General features: G+C 41.0%; 1 protein-coding gene across 1 annotated transcript; it reads left to right on the forward strand.

Annotated features, from left to right (window-relative positions):
* The first annotated feature begins 2,817 nt into the window (after positions 1-2,817).
* Positions 2,818-14,365, forward strand: stmn2b (stathmin 2b). The gene is made up of 5 exons (XM_037795264.1): positions 2,818-2,993; positions 10,067-10,162; positions 10,247-10,419; positions 11,038-11,229; positions 12,624-14,365. Exons 1-5 carry the CDS (start codon positions 2,975-2,977, stop codon positions 12,681-12,683), a joined length of 540 nt encoding a protein of 179 aa, XP_037651192.1. The 5' UTR covers positions 2,818-2,974; the 3' UTR covers positions 12,684-14,365.
* Positions 14,366-17,396: the final 3,031 nt, after the last annotated feature.

Below are 17,396 nucleotides of genomic sequence, written 5' to 3' on the forward strand. Positions count from 1 at the left end.
TCATAAATAACTGTATTTATAATATAATATAAATAAAAAATCGCTCCCTGATATTATTGGCTTAAAAGTGTTTAGTCAGTTTCATTACAACGAGAGTTACAGGGGTGAAAAGCGTCTTTCATTATTGTTAAACTGCACTTTATTTTTATGTTGTTTATCTATAGCCTATATTTTTACAGCCTGATCTGGTTCTTGGTTGTCTTTTGTGAAGCAATTTCTGTTTTGAAAGCTTCTATTTTTACTTGTACCCCAACTTGAATTATGTTTATGTGCCTGTTCTTTAAACACGTTTTTAGTATTGCGTTTCTTAAGTCGTTTTTTTCATGTGCTTATTTGTTCTTTTATTTCCATTTGTTGACCTGCACTTTATTTGTATCTTGTTTAGCCTAGCCTGGTTCCTGGTTGTCTTTTGTAAAGCAATTTATGTTTTTGAAAGCCTCTATGTTTTTTTTCTTCTACCCCAACTGGAATTATGTCTATGTGCCTGTTTTTCTTAAATGTTCATGGTGTATCTACAGCCTTATTACAAACCACAACTAAACACTCTGTTCTGGTTAATCAGTGACCATTCATAAGTTGATTTTGGCGTTGTGTACAGTAGCCTACAAACTGCCTTATCTATGCAAACACACACCTTTTGATAAGGAACATGCCGTTGGAGCTGGTATGAACTGTGGTTGTAGCCTACTTTGTGTTCCCTATAGCCTAACTGCACAAACCTATGAATTAAAGGGAACCTGTTTGCTGAGTGTCTTTGAATGGAGCTTGGCCTGCACACATTGAACGATTGTGTGATGATACTGTGTTGTGAAAGAGTTTCTCTCAAACCATGTATTCCTCAAGCTCGTAGCCTATAAACGGAGATTTGCTGCCACCTAGTGATTGTTGTTTTAATGAATTCCACCCACTTATTTGGTAGGTTATGATTTGACCATCAGTATTTTCTGCTGTAACAAAGAGGTGATAAATGATATTTTGACTGTTTGCATGGATTATATTGGGTGCTTTAGGCTGTGGGTGTCTTTTAATATGAAACATGAAAACTGTAATTCTGCGTCAGCCTAATTCACTTTGCTCGTTTAGGCTTGCAAGGCCTCAAATTAAAATTGTATGAAAATGTATGAAAAATAAAATAATAATAAAGAATGTTAAATCTAAATAAAGAGTCATTTTTCCAGAGAGTGTAGCTGTTGTGTTCCCGCTCATCAGCACAGAAACAAAGAGGGAAACACCCTCAATGTGGAGGAGCTGAACTCTGCATTACAAGGGGACATTGGGTTTGTCAGGCCTTTGGTTAGGAGAGGCTCGTCAAGGGAGCATGGAAGCTCTAGGAGGCATAAACGCTCATTATACTGACCCAGTGTCAAACCAATCAGATTAGATGTTCAGACTTCCTGTTAGTCCTTTCACAATAAAGCCTTTTTAAAATATGGTGCATCTTAATGTGGATCAAGGTTTCCCCAAGATCAAGATAGGTTTTAGTAAAGAGGGCACTAAGTCTTTGCCCAATCAATCTGTTGATTATTTTCTTGATAAATTGTTATAGGCCTACAGGCTATAAAATGTCAGAAAATAGAGGAAAATATAGGCTACTCCTTATATTTTCTCACAGCTCGAGATGATGTAGGCTATTCTAGTAGCGTTCTTCAACCTTGGCTTTATTCAACCAAAACCCAAAGAGATTCTGTTTATTATCATATAGGTAGGCTATGACATAAACATCAAATCCTCACATTTGAGAAGCTGTAACCAGGGAATTGTGTTTTGCATTTATCTTGAAAAGAATGACTAAAACGAATGATAGCTCTATGAGAATAGTTGCCCACTCATTTTCTGGCAATTTATAAATTGAGTAACTGTTGCAGCTAGGGCTTTGCAATATGGAAAAAAGTCAAATATCACAATATTGGGGCGCCCCGGTAGCTCACCTGGTAAAGCCGGGGCCCCATGTACCAAAGGCTGAGTCCTTGCTGCAGCGGCCCGGGGTTCACATCAGACCCGTGGCCCTTGGCTGCATGTCATCCCCTCTCTCTCCGCCTTTCAACACTATCACTATTTCTATCAAATAAAGGCAAAAGCCAAAAAAAAAAAAAAAAAAAAGATCACAATATTTTTTACCAAATACCTCGATATCAATATTGCGACCATACATTAGGGTTGGCTATTGGTGCTTTCACAAAATATCTACACAGCGCTCTTCCCTGCAGGCTTGGTCATAACCTTGACCTTTGACCCCTCTGAGCAGAGGATTGTGGATCAGAATAGCCAGAAAAGCATCTCTGGCTTGCATACTGCAAAATGCGACTTGATGTAGTAGGACATCCTGTGTAGTTTTTTGGCAAACTGAATTTGACATACTATGTATTGGGACCAGGGTCTGAAATTAAGCTTTTTCCTCTCCTGCTGCAGTGGCAGGTCCCTGAACATTTCTACCGGCCACTCAGTTTTTTTGTCTGCCACTTCTGAAATCTACAGTAGGTAGAACACTTTAAAATTGTAAACACTGAGTCAGTGGTACCTTAATTCAGTGTACTGTTTTTAATTCAGGTTACACCTTAATTTAGGAATTGCTTTTAAAAAATAATATTTCTTAATATAAGGAAAACCTGTTTTTTTACCTGCCACTGCCAACATTTACCCTGTATTTGGCAGGTGGCAGATGCTAATTTCATTCCCTGATTAGGACATACTAAATCTTTTTTTTTGGCATACTAAATAGTATGTGGGAGTTGGAAAGCACAGTAGGCTTTGTCTTTTATTCTGAAGGCTAAGTCGACCCACTTCCGGTTGTGTTCCACTTATTTCCCGCGGACTTGACGCATCTCCTCACAGAAACCACCAGGCGCACCGGCAGTCCTCGTCTCTGCTGACTCAGTGCCTTACCAGCAGTCCCTTCAACACCGAGATACCGCATCCAGCAAACAGACGCACATCCTCCGGTCAACCCACCACCAACACCACCACCAGTACAGACATGGCTAAGACAGCAATCGGTGAGTTTTTGCACATTATTTTTCTTCTCTGAGCAAAAGGATGCTGAGGATGCTGAGAGGATGCTGTGCGTGGCGACACCCATATGGCACAAAAGGATGCTGAGAGGTTGGATGATGGAGAGGGAGCGGCCAAACTCCTCATGACTGCAAAGTCACTCCTTTATAATGAAGTTGCAGAATTGAATTTTTAATCTTTGTTTTTTTAAAGAGTCATTTTTGTGCTTATTGATCATAAATCCAAATTATAGTGCAGATCAATATGAGCTAGTTTGGGATTCAGTTGGTGACGCATGTTTTTTTTTTTTTCAAAATTTCCTTTAAAGCAAGAAAATGAAAGAGATTGAATTCATATCAACATAAAAAAAATGTTGATTTTATTCCCTCACACAGCAGCAGCATTGTGTCGATGCCTGTCTGCCTGCTGCACCTGACTCACAGCCGAGCAGCATAATGCAGCGACCCCACCCAACATCTCTGGTCTCTCTCTCTCTCAGCATCCCCCTCTCTCTCTCTCTCTCAGTCTCTCTCTGTCTCTCTCTCTCTCTCTCTCTCCAGGGTGTGAAACATCTCACTGTGACAAATCTCCTTAAGAAAAACTGGGCCATCCTATAGTCTGTAGCTGTTGGTGGTGTAAAGCCTGCTTAAACCAATTTTGTGGGTGACCGCTAAAAGGCATGAATGAGAGAGAGATATTAAAGAAAAAAAAAGAGCATCCCTTTTTTTCCAGAAATGCTTTGCAGTCGAGGGAAGAATTTACGACTGGCAATGAAAATTAATGTCATAAGACCTCAAATCCTATTAGGGGAGGTTGTAGACTGCAAAATGTGGCCTATTATGTTTGATAAGTGTATTATTATTGAGGCTTTAGTAGCCTATAATGTGGCAGTATTGGGTATAAAATCAAATTGCATGTTATGCTATGGTCAAATTTCCATATCAAGGCTTGATATTTTTAGTATTTATTGATCGTATCACTTGTGAGGCCTGTAAACACTGGATGTGACCCTCAAAAAGAATCTGACATTAAGGAAAGCGCTTTAAGGAGCTGTAAAAGTGCAATGCGTGTGTGTGTGTTAGGCCAGTCTAGTCTGTTTGTTTTCTGGTTGACTAGGCTCCTGATGGATGGAGGGGCATGCAGACAGACAGACAGCGGTATAAGGGGTCCTGCACGCTGTCTGCTGTGCTGAGGGACACCGGCTATTACACCCTGACCGTTAGATATTTATTCCCCTCTCCTCCTCCTCCTCCTCCTCCTCCCTTTTTTTTTCCTCCATGATTTGAGCTGCGGACAGGCAGGATGGGATGGGCAGGGAGCAGACACTCTGAGGAGAAAGCAGTCAGCAGGTCGTTGAGTTCACGTCGTCGGCTCTATTGTACAGAAACACGGTGGCACACTTAAAGAAAATAAGGCAGGATAAATACACCTGAATATATGTGAATGTGTGGGATGTTAGGATGGAGACATCATCAAGCCTCCACATGTATCAACTATCCAGGGCCGGCTTATTAAGGCATATAGGCCATATAGGCGGTCGCCTAAACGGTGTCACCTTCAGGGGTACATCCAGTTCACCAGACTGACGCATAGAGACAGACAACCATTCACACGCACATTCACACCTACGGACAATTTAGAGTCAACAATTAACCTGTATGTCTTTGGACTGTGGGAGGAAACCGGAGAACCCGGAGAACACCCACGCTAACATGGGGAGAACATGCAAACTCCACACAGAAGGGCCCAAAGCCGGGTTTGAACCTGTGACCCTCTTGCTGTGAGGCTGCAATGGTAACCTGCACTCCAGTGCAAACTGCACCACCGTGCCGCCTAATAATAATAATAATAATAATAATAATAATAATAATAATAATAATAAAGATATTATACTACTACTACTAATAATAATAATAATAATAATAATAATAATAATAATAAAAATGATAATAAAAAATGCCAGTGGGCACCCTTCCTCATTTTCTGCATTGAGGTAATAAATGAACAAATAAATAAATAAATAAAGAAACACACTTTTCACCCCTGTAACTCTCTTTCTCTCACTTTTTCATGCCCTGCCGCATTTATTTGTTAATAAAAGTGTAAATTGTAGTGAAACTGACTAAAGCCAAAAATATCAGGGACCAAATTATTTATTTATATTATAATAAATACAGTTATTTATGAAAATAAAAATCTTGATTTTTGTCTTAAAACCATTGTGATGTCTTATGAGTGTTCCGGTTTACAGGGCTAGGGTTATAGGGTCTCGGGGGTGGTGGACCCTAACCCTGGAGCAGCATAGGCGGGAGGGCCCTAAGCGAATCTGGCCCCAGGGCACCAAAAGAGCTCGAGCCGGCCCTGCAACTATCCTACAAACAGAACCACTCCCGTGTGCATTAAGGCCTCCAAGCCCTTTTCCTGAACCTTATCAGGCACACTTGTCAAATCCAATTAGGTGTGGCCATTCAGCCGGTTCCCTACAAATCAATTCCTTTGTGTACAGAAACAGAAGCTTCTCAGACGACAGCACCGTCGATTTCAAGCAACTAGTCACGTCCAAATCCAGCTACATTTCTCATCTTATCGTCTGAATCAAGATTGTCGCAATATGCCGTGTTCATGAAGCACAAAAGACTCATAATTCATGCTGATTTATCGCCGAGTCTCGTTCATCGATCAATGCAGCACACACACTCCCATTACTGGTTCAGATGACTGTTGCTCTTTTAAAGGAAGAGGTGACATCAATCCAGCAGTGATGGTACGCCATCGTGATCTATCTGCTCATCGCTTGTAAAAGAAAATCAACATCTGGATGAGACAGCTTAGACATTTTAAGCATCGTAGTTTGGCAAATTTGATGTTATCCTCCTCAGGTGTTTTAAATAGTAGATTCTGGACATTTTCATAGAGCTATCTCTTTGGTCTGCATCTTTTTTGTTACATATATTTATTGATATTATACATTTAACACATTGTACATACAACACAGAACCATCCCCCAAATTGAACATATGGCAGTGTATAAGATAATAATAATAACAATCAATTGAAAATAAATAGCTAAACAAAAAGTTTAAAAGGATATACATTTACAATGAAAATATAATGAAGTAAATAAATTAAATTAAAAAATGAATTAAATTAAGAATACGGTCACTAACATAAAACAGGGTACAGTGGTCTGCACTTTTAATGCACTGATCTGGAGCTGTAATTGGTTGATTAATCAATTAGTCGATTAGTCAGAAATTTATTAGGCAACTATTATGATAATTCAACAATCATATAAGTCATATTTTAAGCAAAAATCCATAAAAATCTCTTGTTATAGCTTCTAAATTGTGCTGCTTTTCTTGGTTTTGTGTGACAATAAACTGAATATCTTTAGGTTTGGCCTGATTCTCAGACAAAACCAGATATTTAAAGACATCCTTTAGGAAACAGATGTGTATTTTTCCGCAATTATCTGACATTTTATAAACCAAAAGGTTAACAAGTATTGAAAATGATCCTTAGCTGCAGCCCTACACTGATTTTCTTGGATGAACACAGGGTGCGGTTTTGGAAAAAGCCCATCATCACTCCGACAATAAATGACTGGACCTGCCGTTGATCATCTGGGTACCATATTGTTTCATTTAATAGCCAATTTCGCCGTGGTAATACCTTCATAATTTCTTGGTTATATTGTTGCCAGGTGGCACAGCTGTAAAGGGCCAGTATGTGCCGAACACAGATACTGCTGCCAGGTTATATAGGACCCAGGAAGGCAGTAAACGCTGTGATACACAGGCTCACAGTTTGCTCATTGCCTCGTCAACAGTATCTTGTTTTTCACTTTGTGCCTTTTTGCTCAAAGTGACTCTTTTGCCTGTTTAAGTTTTTATAGCGGGGGGTTGGGCATTTAGGAGAAGAAGGAGGCAGGGAGGAAGAAATAAAGGCACCAAACAGAGGGGTGGTGGTTTGTGCTAACGCAGAATTGAAGCTCCCATGAGATGCAGAGAGTGGAGGGATGGAGAGAGCGAGAAATACATACATACATCAGCAACAGATGAAACGGAGGAGAAGGTGCTGGGGAAGAGGGATGCAATGCGGGGGAGGAGGTAGAGTAGATAGATGGTGGCTGATGGATTGGAAGAGGAAGTGCTGGCTGTGTGTCTGTGGTCGGGACAGGAGAGGCAGTTCTCTGAGAGGATGCAGAGCTGACTGGTTGAAACCAGCCTGCTGGAGTGGGAGTGGGAGCATTAAAGTGGTGTCATGTCTGTCTGAAATTATCTCAGATTGACATACTTGGCCCAGCGTGTCTGAAACTCAGCCAGTATCTTTGAACAGACACTGGTGTGTGTGTGTGGACACTTCCAGCTGTGGATCGTCATTCTGGCTGATCCAACAGGAATGAGCTTATTACTGCAGCGGTTACAGAAGGAAAATATATTTTCTCTCAGGAGAAATACAATTTCATATTTTTGCACAATAGAGAATCTCATCTATTTTTGATTAGGGATATGAAAGAAAAATCTGCAGGACTCTGGTGGTTATCTTCCAAGAAATTAGATTTGCTCTGATACAGTACATAGTAAAAAATAACAAGCTTACTCGCCTCAAATAGAGCTGCAACTAATGATTACTTTCATTGTCCATTATTTTCTCGATTAATCAATTAGTTGTGTCAATAAAATGTCATAAAATGGTGAAAAATGTCCATCAGTATTTCCCAAAGCCCAAGATGACGTCCTCAAATGTCTTGTTTTGTCCACAACTCAAAGATATTCACTTTATTTAAGCTGGAATCTGAGAATTTAAATTTTTTTTTCTTAAGAAATTACTCAAACTGATTAATTGAAAATAGTTGTGATTAATTTAGTAGTTGCTTAAATAGCTAATTGATTAATCATTGCACCTCAAATAAAACAAACCAGAATAGTGCTGCCACGATTTGTTGATTAATCAATTAGTTGATCATCAGAAAATTAATCTACAACTATTTTTGATAATCGATGAATCCTTAGTCATTTTTTTAAGTAAACATTTGATGCTTCCAGCTCCTCAAATGTGAGGATTTTCTGTAACCAAAATAAGACATTCTTATGAGCAATGGGGAAATTGTGAAGGGGATTTTTCACACTTTTTTTTTATATTTTATAGATCCAAAAATAAACCAATTAATTGAGAAAAAGAATCATCAGATTAATCCATTATGAAAATAAACTAATGAAATGAAAAGCATTATTGAACACAGAAAAGGCCCCACCCAGGACCTGGCAACCACTGAGCTGAAGAATCTCTGCTGATCTGCTCCAGAAGCTCTTAACCCAAATTACCTGCTCCACTGAGTTGTTAACTGTTCGAGTCTTCAGCTGTCGATTGGGGTTGTGTGCGTGTGTGTGGGAGAAAATGGCTTCTGGGGTCTTGACACGTACATGGCACTTAATGAGCCTGTGACAACCCTCCAGAAGCTCCATTCCTCCCCTCCCGTCAGCAGAAATGGTACGGTCCGCTAATTACAAATTTAAGTGCTCTCCACCTGAGGTGGCTGCTTCCATTAGGCTGTCCTCGGGGCAGTTGATGGCGGCTGCGAGTCCCACTGGGAGCTGTCCCCTTTACTGGTTTTTAATCCTCCTGTCTGGGATTTCTGTTTATATCAGAAAGGTTTTGCCATGGCGGTGAAGCCGCACCCTAACAGCCAAACATCTTCCCCATCTTCCTCCACCCTCTCTTCCCTTTCATCTGACAGAACTCTCACTATTTTCTACCCCTCTCCTTTTTCCCAACCCCTTCCACGCTCCCCACCCTGTCTCACTTCCTCCTCAGGGAAGGGGTTAACAAGGCCATCAGAGAGTTAGAGAGAGCTACATCTGAGAGTTGATCACATTACTGTGGCGTCTGCCAGTCTGCAGGGCAGAAAGCGAGACACAGAGAGAAGAAGAGGAGGAGAGAGTGAGCAGGGGGAATATGAGTGAGGAAGAGGATTTGGATTAATCATACTGTACACCGTACCCCACCGTGGAGAAGCTCTTTCACAGTAAATCTCATTTCTGGCTTTGCTACTGTAGCCCTGCGCTGCAAATAATGAATCAACGTGGTACACTTCAGCCCTGCAGGCCTTGTGCTCTGGGTGATGGATTATTCCATAATGTGACAGCCGGCATGCAAATCTCCACCGTGGTGTACCTCGAAAGAACACTGTGCAAAAAGCAGAATATTTCACAAGCTGTGGCGCGTTGCAGATATTTTTTGCCGTTCTCCCTGCAGGGACTGCTGCTGAACTCTGGGCTCACATTACAAAGTAGTAGATGCCAAAAATAAAAAAAATAATCAAGGTTAGACAAGGTTGGGTGTTCTTTTTCTTCTCTGCTTTTTCACCAGCTGCCCTTTGTCTCTCCCTACTGAGCAGGGCGCAGGTTGCCAAATACGACTAGTGCGATTTGATGCCAGCTTTGCTTCAGTGTTATTAACTTTTTGGACCATAAACGGACCAGGGGTGGACAGACATACTGCTGCGTTATGCTGATAAGCTAAACCCTCCTCTATTAGCCTCTATCCACAAGCCACAGACAAAGATCAACCCAAAGATTATCCCAACATTTAGAGTAAATCCTGGTTTCTGTGCTTTTCTGAATTACCTGAAAAGCATGATGTCGTTTGGTGAACGGCTGAGCAACAATAGGGCGTTGGTCTGACAATGTTAATAAATAATACTGCATAGCTAATGATGTGTGGAGAATCCTATGGGGACGGCAGCATCTTGGCTTTTGGGGAAATTAGGCCAAGTAAGGACACATCAAATGAAAACAAAGACTGAAAACAAAGGCCACAAAATGCCGACAAAACCCAGAGCAGCTCGGCTCCACGAGATATCCTTTGATGAGGTTTTCTTTTCGGAAGACTTGATGAATAATTATTCCTCTAAAAAAAATCTGGATATGTACATCAAGGACCTCCCGTGGAGATGGAAGTGGGTTAACGATGTTTCGTCTTTTTTTGTATGTTAGTGGGTTAATGATATTTTGTTGCATGTGTGTTTTAGCAGTGCACTCATACACGCAGTCATGTTTTGAATTTTCCTCCACAGCGTACAAAGAGAAGATGAAGGAGATTTCCGTCTTCTCGCTCATCTGCTCTTGTTTGTACCCCGAGACCCGCAAAAACGTCATGGGTGACTTTGAAGGTAATCAGACCTTTTATCTTCTTTGTAAAACATGCTTGAATTAAAAGTCATACAGAGACAACAAAGGCTTTTTCTTTCGTGCAGACATGGACATCAAGCCCATTAACAAGCGAGCCTCGGGCCAGGCCTTTGAGGTCATCCTGAAGCCGATCTCTCCCGTGTCTGACGCTGCCCACTGCGTCACCACCCCCCCAAAGAGGGACCTCTCCCTGGAGGACATCCAGAAGAAACTGGAGGCAGCTGAGGACCGGAGGAGAGTAAGGACGCACCCAATCATTTTCACTGCACCCAGCTGCCACACATCACTTTCCTTCAATAAGAGCCGCAAACAGCTTTTTGTGATAGCCAAACTAAACCATTTCTAACCCAAAACAAAAGGAGAAATTCAACCATAATGCTACTGGTATGCTAATGCTGCAATGACTTCCCTTGACGTCTGGATGTTTGGTCAATCATGCATCACATTGAGCTGCAAAACTGCCTGAAAAATCTAATCTGACTCTGGCTAATTCCTGCATCTCATTGATTTGAATGTCAATACAAGCAGCTGACAAATCCAGCAACCCACCAACAAATCAATTATTGAATCAATAACACAGTTTGACAATTGTTTTAACACCAGATGTCCACTGCTGTTGGTCAAACATACAGTTTATTATTTAAATTATAGTTTATGCCAATAGATGATGAATGTGGTGAGGAGAGAAGTTCTCTCACCTCCAGACGTTTGTGTGCTTAACATTAATTTGTGAGTCTGATTGCAGCTCTGACTCATGCTTAAATCTGAAACCAAATCAATGAGTGGTATTCATTAAATCACTGTCTCTCTATCGACCCTTTGCTCTCCGACTCATTTCCTCTCCGTTCCCTCCCAGTCCCAGGAGGCGCAGGTGCTCCGGGCCCTGGCTGAGAAGCGGGACCACGAGCGCGACGTGCTGCTGAAGGCCATGGAGGAGAACAGCAACTTCAGCCGCATGGCCGAGGAGAAGCTCCAGGTGAAGATGGAGCAAAACGAAGAGAACCGGCAGGCTTACCTGGCCGCCATGATGGAGCGCCTGCAGGAGAGGGTGAGGAGCCGGGACACAGCCATGATTTTAGATATGCTGAGCTCATGAATCCAAGTCACCTCAGACGCAAAAAAAGAAGAACAAAATCTCACAATTATTCAGATTATTTGGATTTTTAACATTCATTTATTTATTATGATCATATTTATTATATATTATTCATTATTTATTCATTTAACTCTCCAATGATATTTTCTGTACAGTAAGTTTTATTAATTCCTACTAGCTCTTTTCAAATTATTGATTTACTATTGTAAACTAGGTTGCAAAATTAAAATGTAAAAAATATCTAAGCTAATGTGGTAGTTTGTAAACCAGTTGCTAGAAACCAATATTTAGCGGCGTCCAATCAAAAGCAGTCAACTATGTAAATAGGAAGTCACTGTAGCGTCACAAGATGTAACGTAGCACCTGTGCAACTAACTAGGACTGTTTTATTTATATATGGATACACGTATGAATATTTCAACCTGCTCTCACAGGAAGGTGTATAAATAGCACGAAATTATAAGGACATTCTGTGTGTCATGAGGACATCTAGGCTTTTTGCGTGTCATTTGTACGCCACAGAACAAAACTACGGTAACGCCCGCAGTTAGGTTTACGCAACAAAACTACAGGTTTCGAAAAAACTTCATGGTTGGGCTTAAACTAAGTATGTAAACTAAGTAAAATACGTACGGAAACAACGTAACATAAGTATGGAAAACATGTGGCAAACGTCACTAACGTAACTTACAAAATAAAACACCGATCTCCTGGTGTCTCCTCCCATCCCGTCCGCCATAAGTGGTCTTTCTCGCTTTTTATTCTACGTCACTAGCTCTGAGCGTAGCATATTTACGCGGATGCATTTACATTGTGGTCAGTACAGACTACATGGCGTACAAATGACCCGCCAAACACAAGAAAGGCGTTCTTATTGCTCGCCAAATGCCTTGCGCATTATTGTGGCTTTCATACGCCTTTTCGTGCGAACGGACTGAGCTATAAGTCTGAACTAAGGTAGTGCTGGTACAACTGGCTCCTGGTGAGGAGGGGGAGAGAGGAAAATTGATAAAAAATGACAGGAGAATGATGATAAAAGAATGAAAAGGTGGAGACAAGAGGAAGAAAAGGGTAAGGAGGGCTTGTGCACCTGCTTGACCTCCGTAAATGGAGCACCTTTCGGAGAAGATTTAGGTTTGATAAAAAACAAAGATAGAGTCTTGCGCTTGGAAGGTGGGAGATAAAAGAATTAAATGACAGGAAGCAGGAAAAGGAAATAAAGTAAGTCTTCACTGCAAAGGTCAAAGATGAAAAATGATGAAGTGAGCAAGAAGCAAAATGTCAGGAGAAGGCCTGACAGCAGAGAATAACATGACATCCTCAATCTGTGTGTGTTTTCTTTCTAGGAGAGGCATGCTCAGGAGGTACGCAGGAACAAGGAGTTGAAAGAAGAAGTGACAGCGTGAGAAGCCCCAACACGTCCCACCTCCAAAACACCCCACCCACCACCCCCCCTCCCCACCCGAGGAACACCCCTCTCCCCACCTTATCCCACATGTCCCCTCCGTCCTTCTCCACCCCTCCGCCATACTCCCCCATACTACTATGAAACTACCACAGCCTGAGACGCCACCCCGAGACAGTGGGAGGTTCAAATGGGGTTGGGGGTGGAAAACAAAAAAAAGCAAAAATAATTTAGAAAAATTAATGTCTCCCCCCCCCACTCTTCCCAAAAAAAAAAAGAATGTTTTTGCTCCGTTTCAAATGAGAAGAAAAGAAAAAAAATTGACAAGTGACAAGTGGGTATTGGTTTCTGTAAATACTTCTTTTTTTGTTATATACAGTACGATACAAGCAGCAAAAGTATTGATTGCAGTGTGCCATTTTTTCTATATAAGTTTCCTCTCCCTGCTTATATATGGATGTAATAATTCATTTTTATGTTTTTCTTCTTTGTTCATTTCAGCCTGAGGATCATTTCAGGCGTAGGTGTTTGTTGTGAGTTTGCCAGATAGCTGATGTTTGCCGCGGCGACTGGTTTGCGTTCTCACAAGGCCCGCATGCTGGCTCCGTTCCCTCGTCCCCTCCGAGTGGGCGCTTACTCATTTGACCCCTGCAGATCTGGAAACAAAAAATTGGATCTGGCTGGAGTGATTTTCCATCCAGTTTATTGCCAATGTACCAATTAGTGAGGGAAAGCTGGCAGAAGGAAAAGGGGACAGTTGGCTTTCTGTGGGGACCGCAAGCCGTCGCTGCACATCCACTCCTGCGAGGTAGATGGTGACTGTACCGCAGGAGAACACTATAGCATTTAATGAGCCCATCCTCATCCTCCTTCCCTCCGTCTGCAACCTCTTCATCTCTCCACATACTGTAGAAGCACTCGCTCGCACGCTCTCCACTTGGGCAGGCATTTAGCCAATCATAGCGCAGAGCTCAGGAGGAGCTCGCTAAATTTCTGTCCCATCTGGCACCGGAAAGCTCACGTAACATCCCTGGCCGACGGCGGGGCCTCTTATATCCCTCAGAAACAAGCTTCCAATCACGCGTTACTGTACTATACAACACAACTGAGGTTATCTCAAGAACGCTGGAGTGCAACAAAAACTTGTTACTGTGAATCTTAAATCGGAGAAAACACAAATAAACTCCACCCTTTCTCCATTTCATCGAGGTTAGAGTAGTGCCCAACATCATCTGGAGTCATCGCACTTCACTCCAAGACACTGTAAACGCCACCGAAAGGTCGGCACCAGAAAGATATTTAAGCCATAACAGGTACAGCTGCAGCAATGATTCATGAACACAGTGTTTCCATCTGTAAAAGGTGTACATGAGCGTATTTTAAAGTATCAGGGTGTCGGTAACACACGCACGGTAGGCCCGTAGATGTGTGTGAGTGTGTGTGTGTGTGTGTATTGCAGATAATGGCAGGTAGATAACAGTGTTTTGTGATATTGATCCGGTGGAGTAAATAAACCAACACCGTTACAGTGTGTAACAACAAGTACATCACAGACAAAGACTATCCTACCTGCCTCTCTCTCTCTCTCTCTCTCCTCTGTCCATCTGTGTGTTTCCCTCCTCTCCACGTATATCTTTGTGAGCAAGCAGTGGTTAATAAAGATTTGGGGTTCAGTGAATGAAACTGGCTTTGAGATTGACTTCTTTCCTTCAGTAAATCATTTGCCCCTTATTAGACTTTGTGGTATTAAGTAACACAATTATGTTGAGTAATACCTCTGAAACTAAGATACGGTGGAAAAAAATATGCTTACCTTTGAAAATTGTAGAAGCAGAGTGGAGGTTTCTGGCACGACTTCACCTACTTCCAAGGTGCATTGAAGGGAAATAGTCTGAAAACTCCAGCAACACTTGTTTAGTAGTATAAATAACAACTTCATTGTTTAGACCAACGCGTTTCAGCTTGTGGTTTCATCAGGGTTATCATAAAATTACAAACAACATTTAAAGCAAAGATAACCAATCATATACACCCACACACATATCAGCCAATGGCACACTTGTAAAGGTGGGTTGGGTATATGGTCATGTGGCTTCAGGCCAATCGTTGTCCCAGACTGGCAGGGAGGCAAGAGGAGTGATCTCTGAATTTTAGTCCCAATTCCAATCCGCTCTTTTCACCCTTCCACTCTGTGGTGGAACTGTGTTTGTAATCAGCTGGATGAAGCACCCTTCTTTAATGTGTAGGGTATATTGAGTTACGTTACAGTTGTTCCCATTTTAGAATAGAAATATAAAACATTTTATTTACACAATATATAAAAAAATATAAATTAGAAGTATGTAAAATATATATAGGCCTACTATAATATATGACAACAGTGCAAATAATAATGGTAAAATAGGATCTATGATAAAGTGTGTAAAAATGCAAGAAATAAATAAGAATATTATTTTAAATATACAGAATAAATAAATGCAGTATTAATGCCGGAATAAACCAGAGTATTGCACAGTTGAAGATTATTATGGGGTTGTAGCTGCTGATATGGGTAAAAAAATAATAATTAAATATATATATGTTGCAAAACAACCTTTGGTCAGTCATCTTTTTCAGTAAAAGGAACACATTTCTGGAACATCCTACCAACTTACAACCAAATAAAAATACAACCTGACCTGAAAACATTTCATGAAAAGGTGGGTGAAACTAAACCAAACCTGTGATCACTGATTACTGATTGGGGACATACATGTGTAAATTGATTGTAATGTACGATGTTGTATTATGTGATTTTATGTATGATGTGCTATTCTGTATTTTTTTTAAAATTTCTTTTCTTTTCTTAAAAGCCTAACCAGGGACAAGGTCTGCTATGGCCAGAAGTCCTATATACGTTGCATCGGTTGCACTTTAACGAAGTGTAACAATGCCTACGCCTATGTAACATTCAAATGAATGCAAAGTGTCTACCGTTTTGTAGCCTAGACAAGTGTAGGCCTATATTTGATCCTAAATAGGCCTACAACATAACCTTTAAGTTTTTAATATCCGTATGACAATATTAAATGTCTTGTGAGGAGGCGAACAGAAAAGGCGGGCTATTTAAAGACACAGCAACATCTAGTGGACTTCTTTAGCATAACATACCTAAACCGAGGTCAGGTTGAGATTATAGTACCTCAAAATGTGCTCTACCAAACAGTCGAGCAGAACATTAAAGGGTTGTGACAAAAGTTTATTCTGATGTTTCACAGTGTAGAAACTTACAGCAGATTCAAATATAACATACAAAACATATGATCAGTTTATAAAATATGATTCATTGTGAAACATGAAACAGCCCATCAGGAAATCTGCATCAGGATAAACCCTTTGAAATGTATCATCTCGTTTTCAACAAAACAAATAAACTAAATATCTAGGGAAGGGAAAAATAAATAAATATAAAAGAAAAGAGTACAACCTTTGACTAGACACAATCAAACGAATAATTATCAATCTCTTAATAGAGAGAGGAACAGTGATGGCATTAGCATACTGAAAACATTATGACATGTTTTAAGATGAGAAAACAAATAATTTTAAATAAGCAAAATGATAACAGATATTTAAAGGTAACTTATTCCAATCAGAAGGAGCCCCATATAATTAAAGCTTTTTTTTAACAACATGTTTAGATACAAAGGGAACTATAAAGAGGATCTAATCAGAGCGTCTTGGTGAATCATTTATTTAATTTACTAAATTATACAGCAGTGTATAAAGTAAGACATTGAGCTACAACATTAAAATAATGCTTACAAGTTAATGCATCAATAATAGTTCAATATACATAATATAACACTTCCAGGGTTGAAGGCATCATTCTGCTTTAAGGTAAATAAAGTAAGTAAATAATGTCCTCTCCATGGTCCATGGTCCTAGTTGATGAAGTACCACTAATGACCAGCTGGGGGAGACAAACGACAAGTTGTCTCGACTAACCATCTCACTGACCTTGTGGTGTTTTGGCTGCAGTGAAGCTTACATCACCACCTGGCTCTGCTGCATCATCCTCTGTAATAAAAGAAAAAGGTTAAGGGGAATGACGACAGACAGACATCAAAGGGGGAAAAAGAGAGAGTGTACATTTTGGAGAAATGGATGAAAGAGCAGGGACGAGGGACATTTTGGCGAGCGAGTGAACTTTCTGAGGTGACGGCATGCAGGAGCTGAGAACAGAAGGTGCAGCTGGTGCGAGCTCAAACGATGGCAAAGGGACAAAACTGTCCACACACTTCCTTTCTCACACTTTTTCCTCTCCCTTTCCCTCTCTTCTTCTTCTCTCCCCTTTGATCCCCCTGTTTCTTTCCCTCCATACCCCACTCTATTCTCCCATCCCTCCTTCCTTTCCTTCTTCATCCTCTTCCAACCTTCCCTCCCTCCTTCTTCCCTCCTCATCTAGTTCCCACGCAGCACACGGGGGCCAGCCGGGCCGCTATTGTCCAGGATATCCCCTCCTTGTTAATGGTTTCCTGTGCACACACAGAGGGCTGCTGAGAGAAACAAGCAGCCTCATCTGATACCAGGCGTCACCATGTACTGCACACACACACACACACACACACACACACAACTGCAGGCATCAATAAGCAAACACACACATTCACACGCACACTTGGACAAACAGAAATGCAAATGAACATAAAAAAGACGCTGATAAAGCCACGGG

Source organism: Sebastes umbrosus, chromosome 15 (genome assembly GCF_015220745.1).
Source record: "Sebastes umbrosus isolate fSebUmb1 chromosome 15, fSebUmb1.pri, whole genome shotgun sequence".
NCBI lineage: Eukaryota > Metazoa > Chordata > Actinopteri > Perciformes > Sebastidae > Sebastes > Sebastes umbrosus.

Excerpts from the sequence above, each read along its gene's own strand:
- stmn2b (XM_037795264.1), top strand. Across the intron at positions 10,163-10,246 it reads CGTCATGGGTGACTTTGAAG|ACATGGACATCAAGCCCATT; the intron begins GTAATCAGACCT and ends TCTTTCGTGCAG. Across the intron at positions 11,230-12,623 it reads TGGAGCGCCTGCAGGAGAGG|GAGAGGCATGCTCAGGAGGT; the intron begins GTGAGGAGCCGG and ends TTTTCTTTCTAG.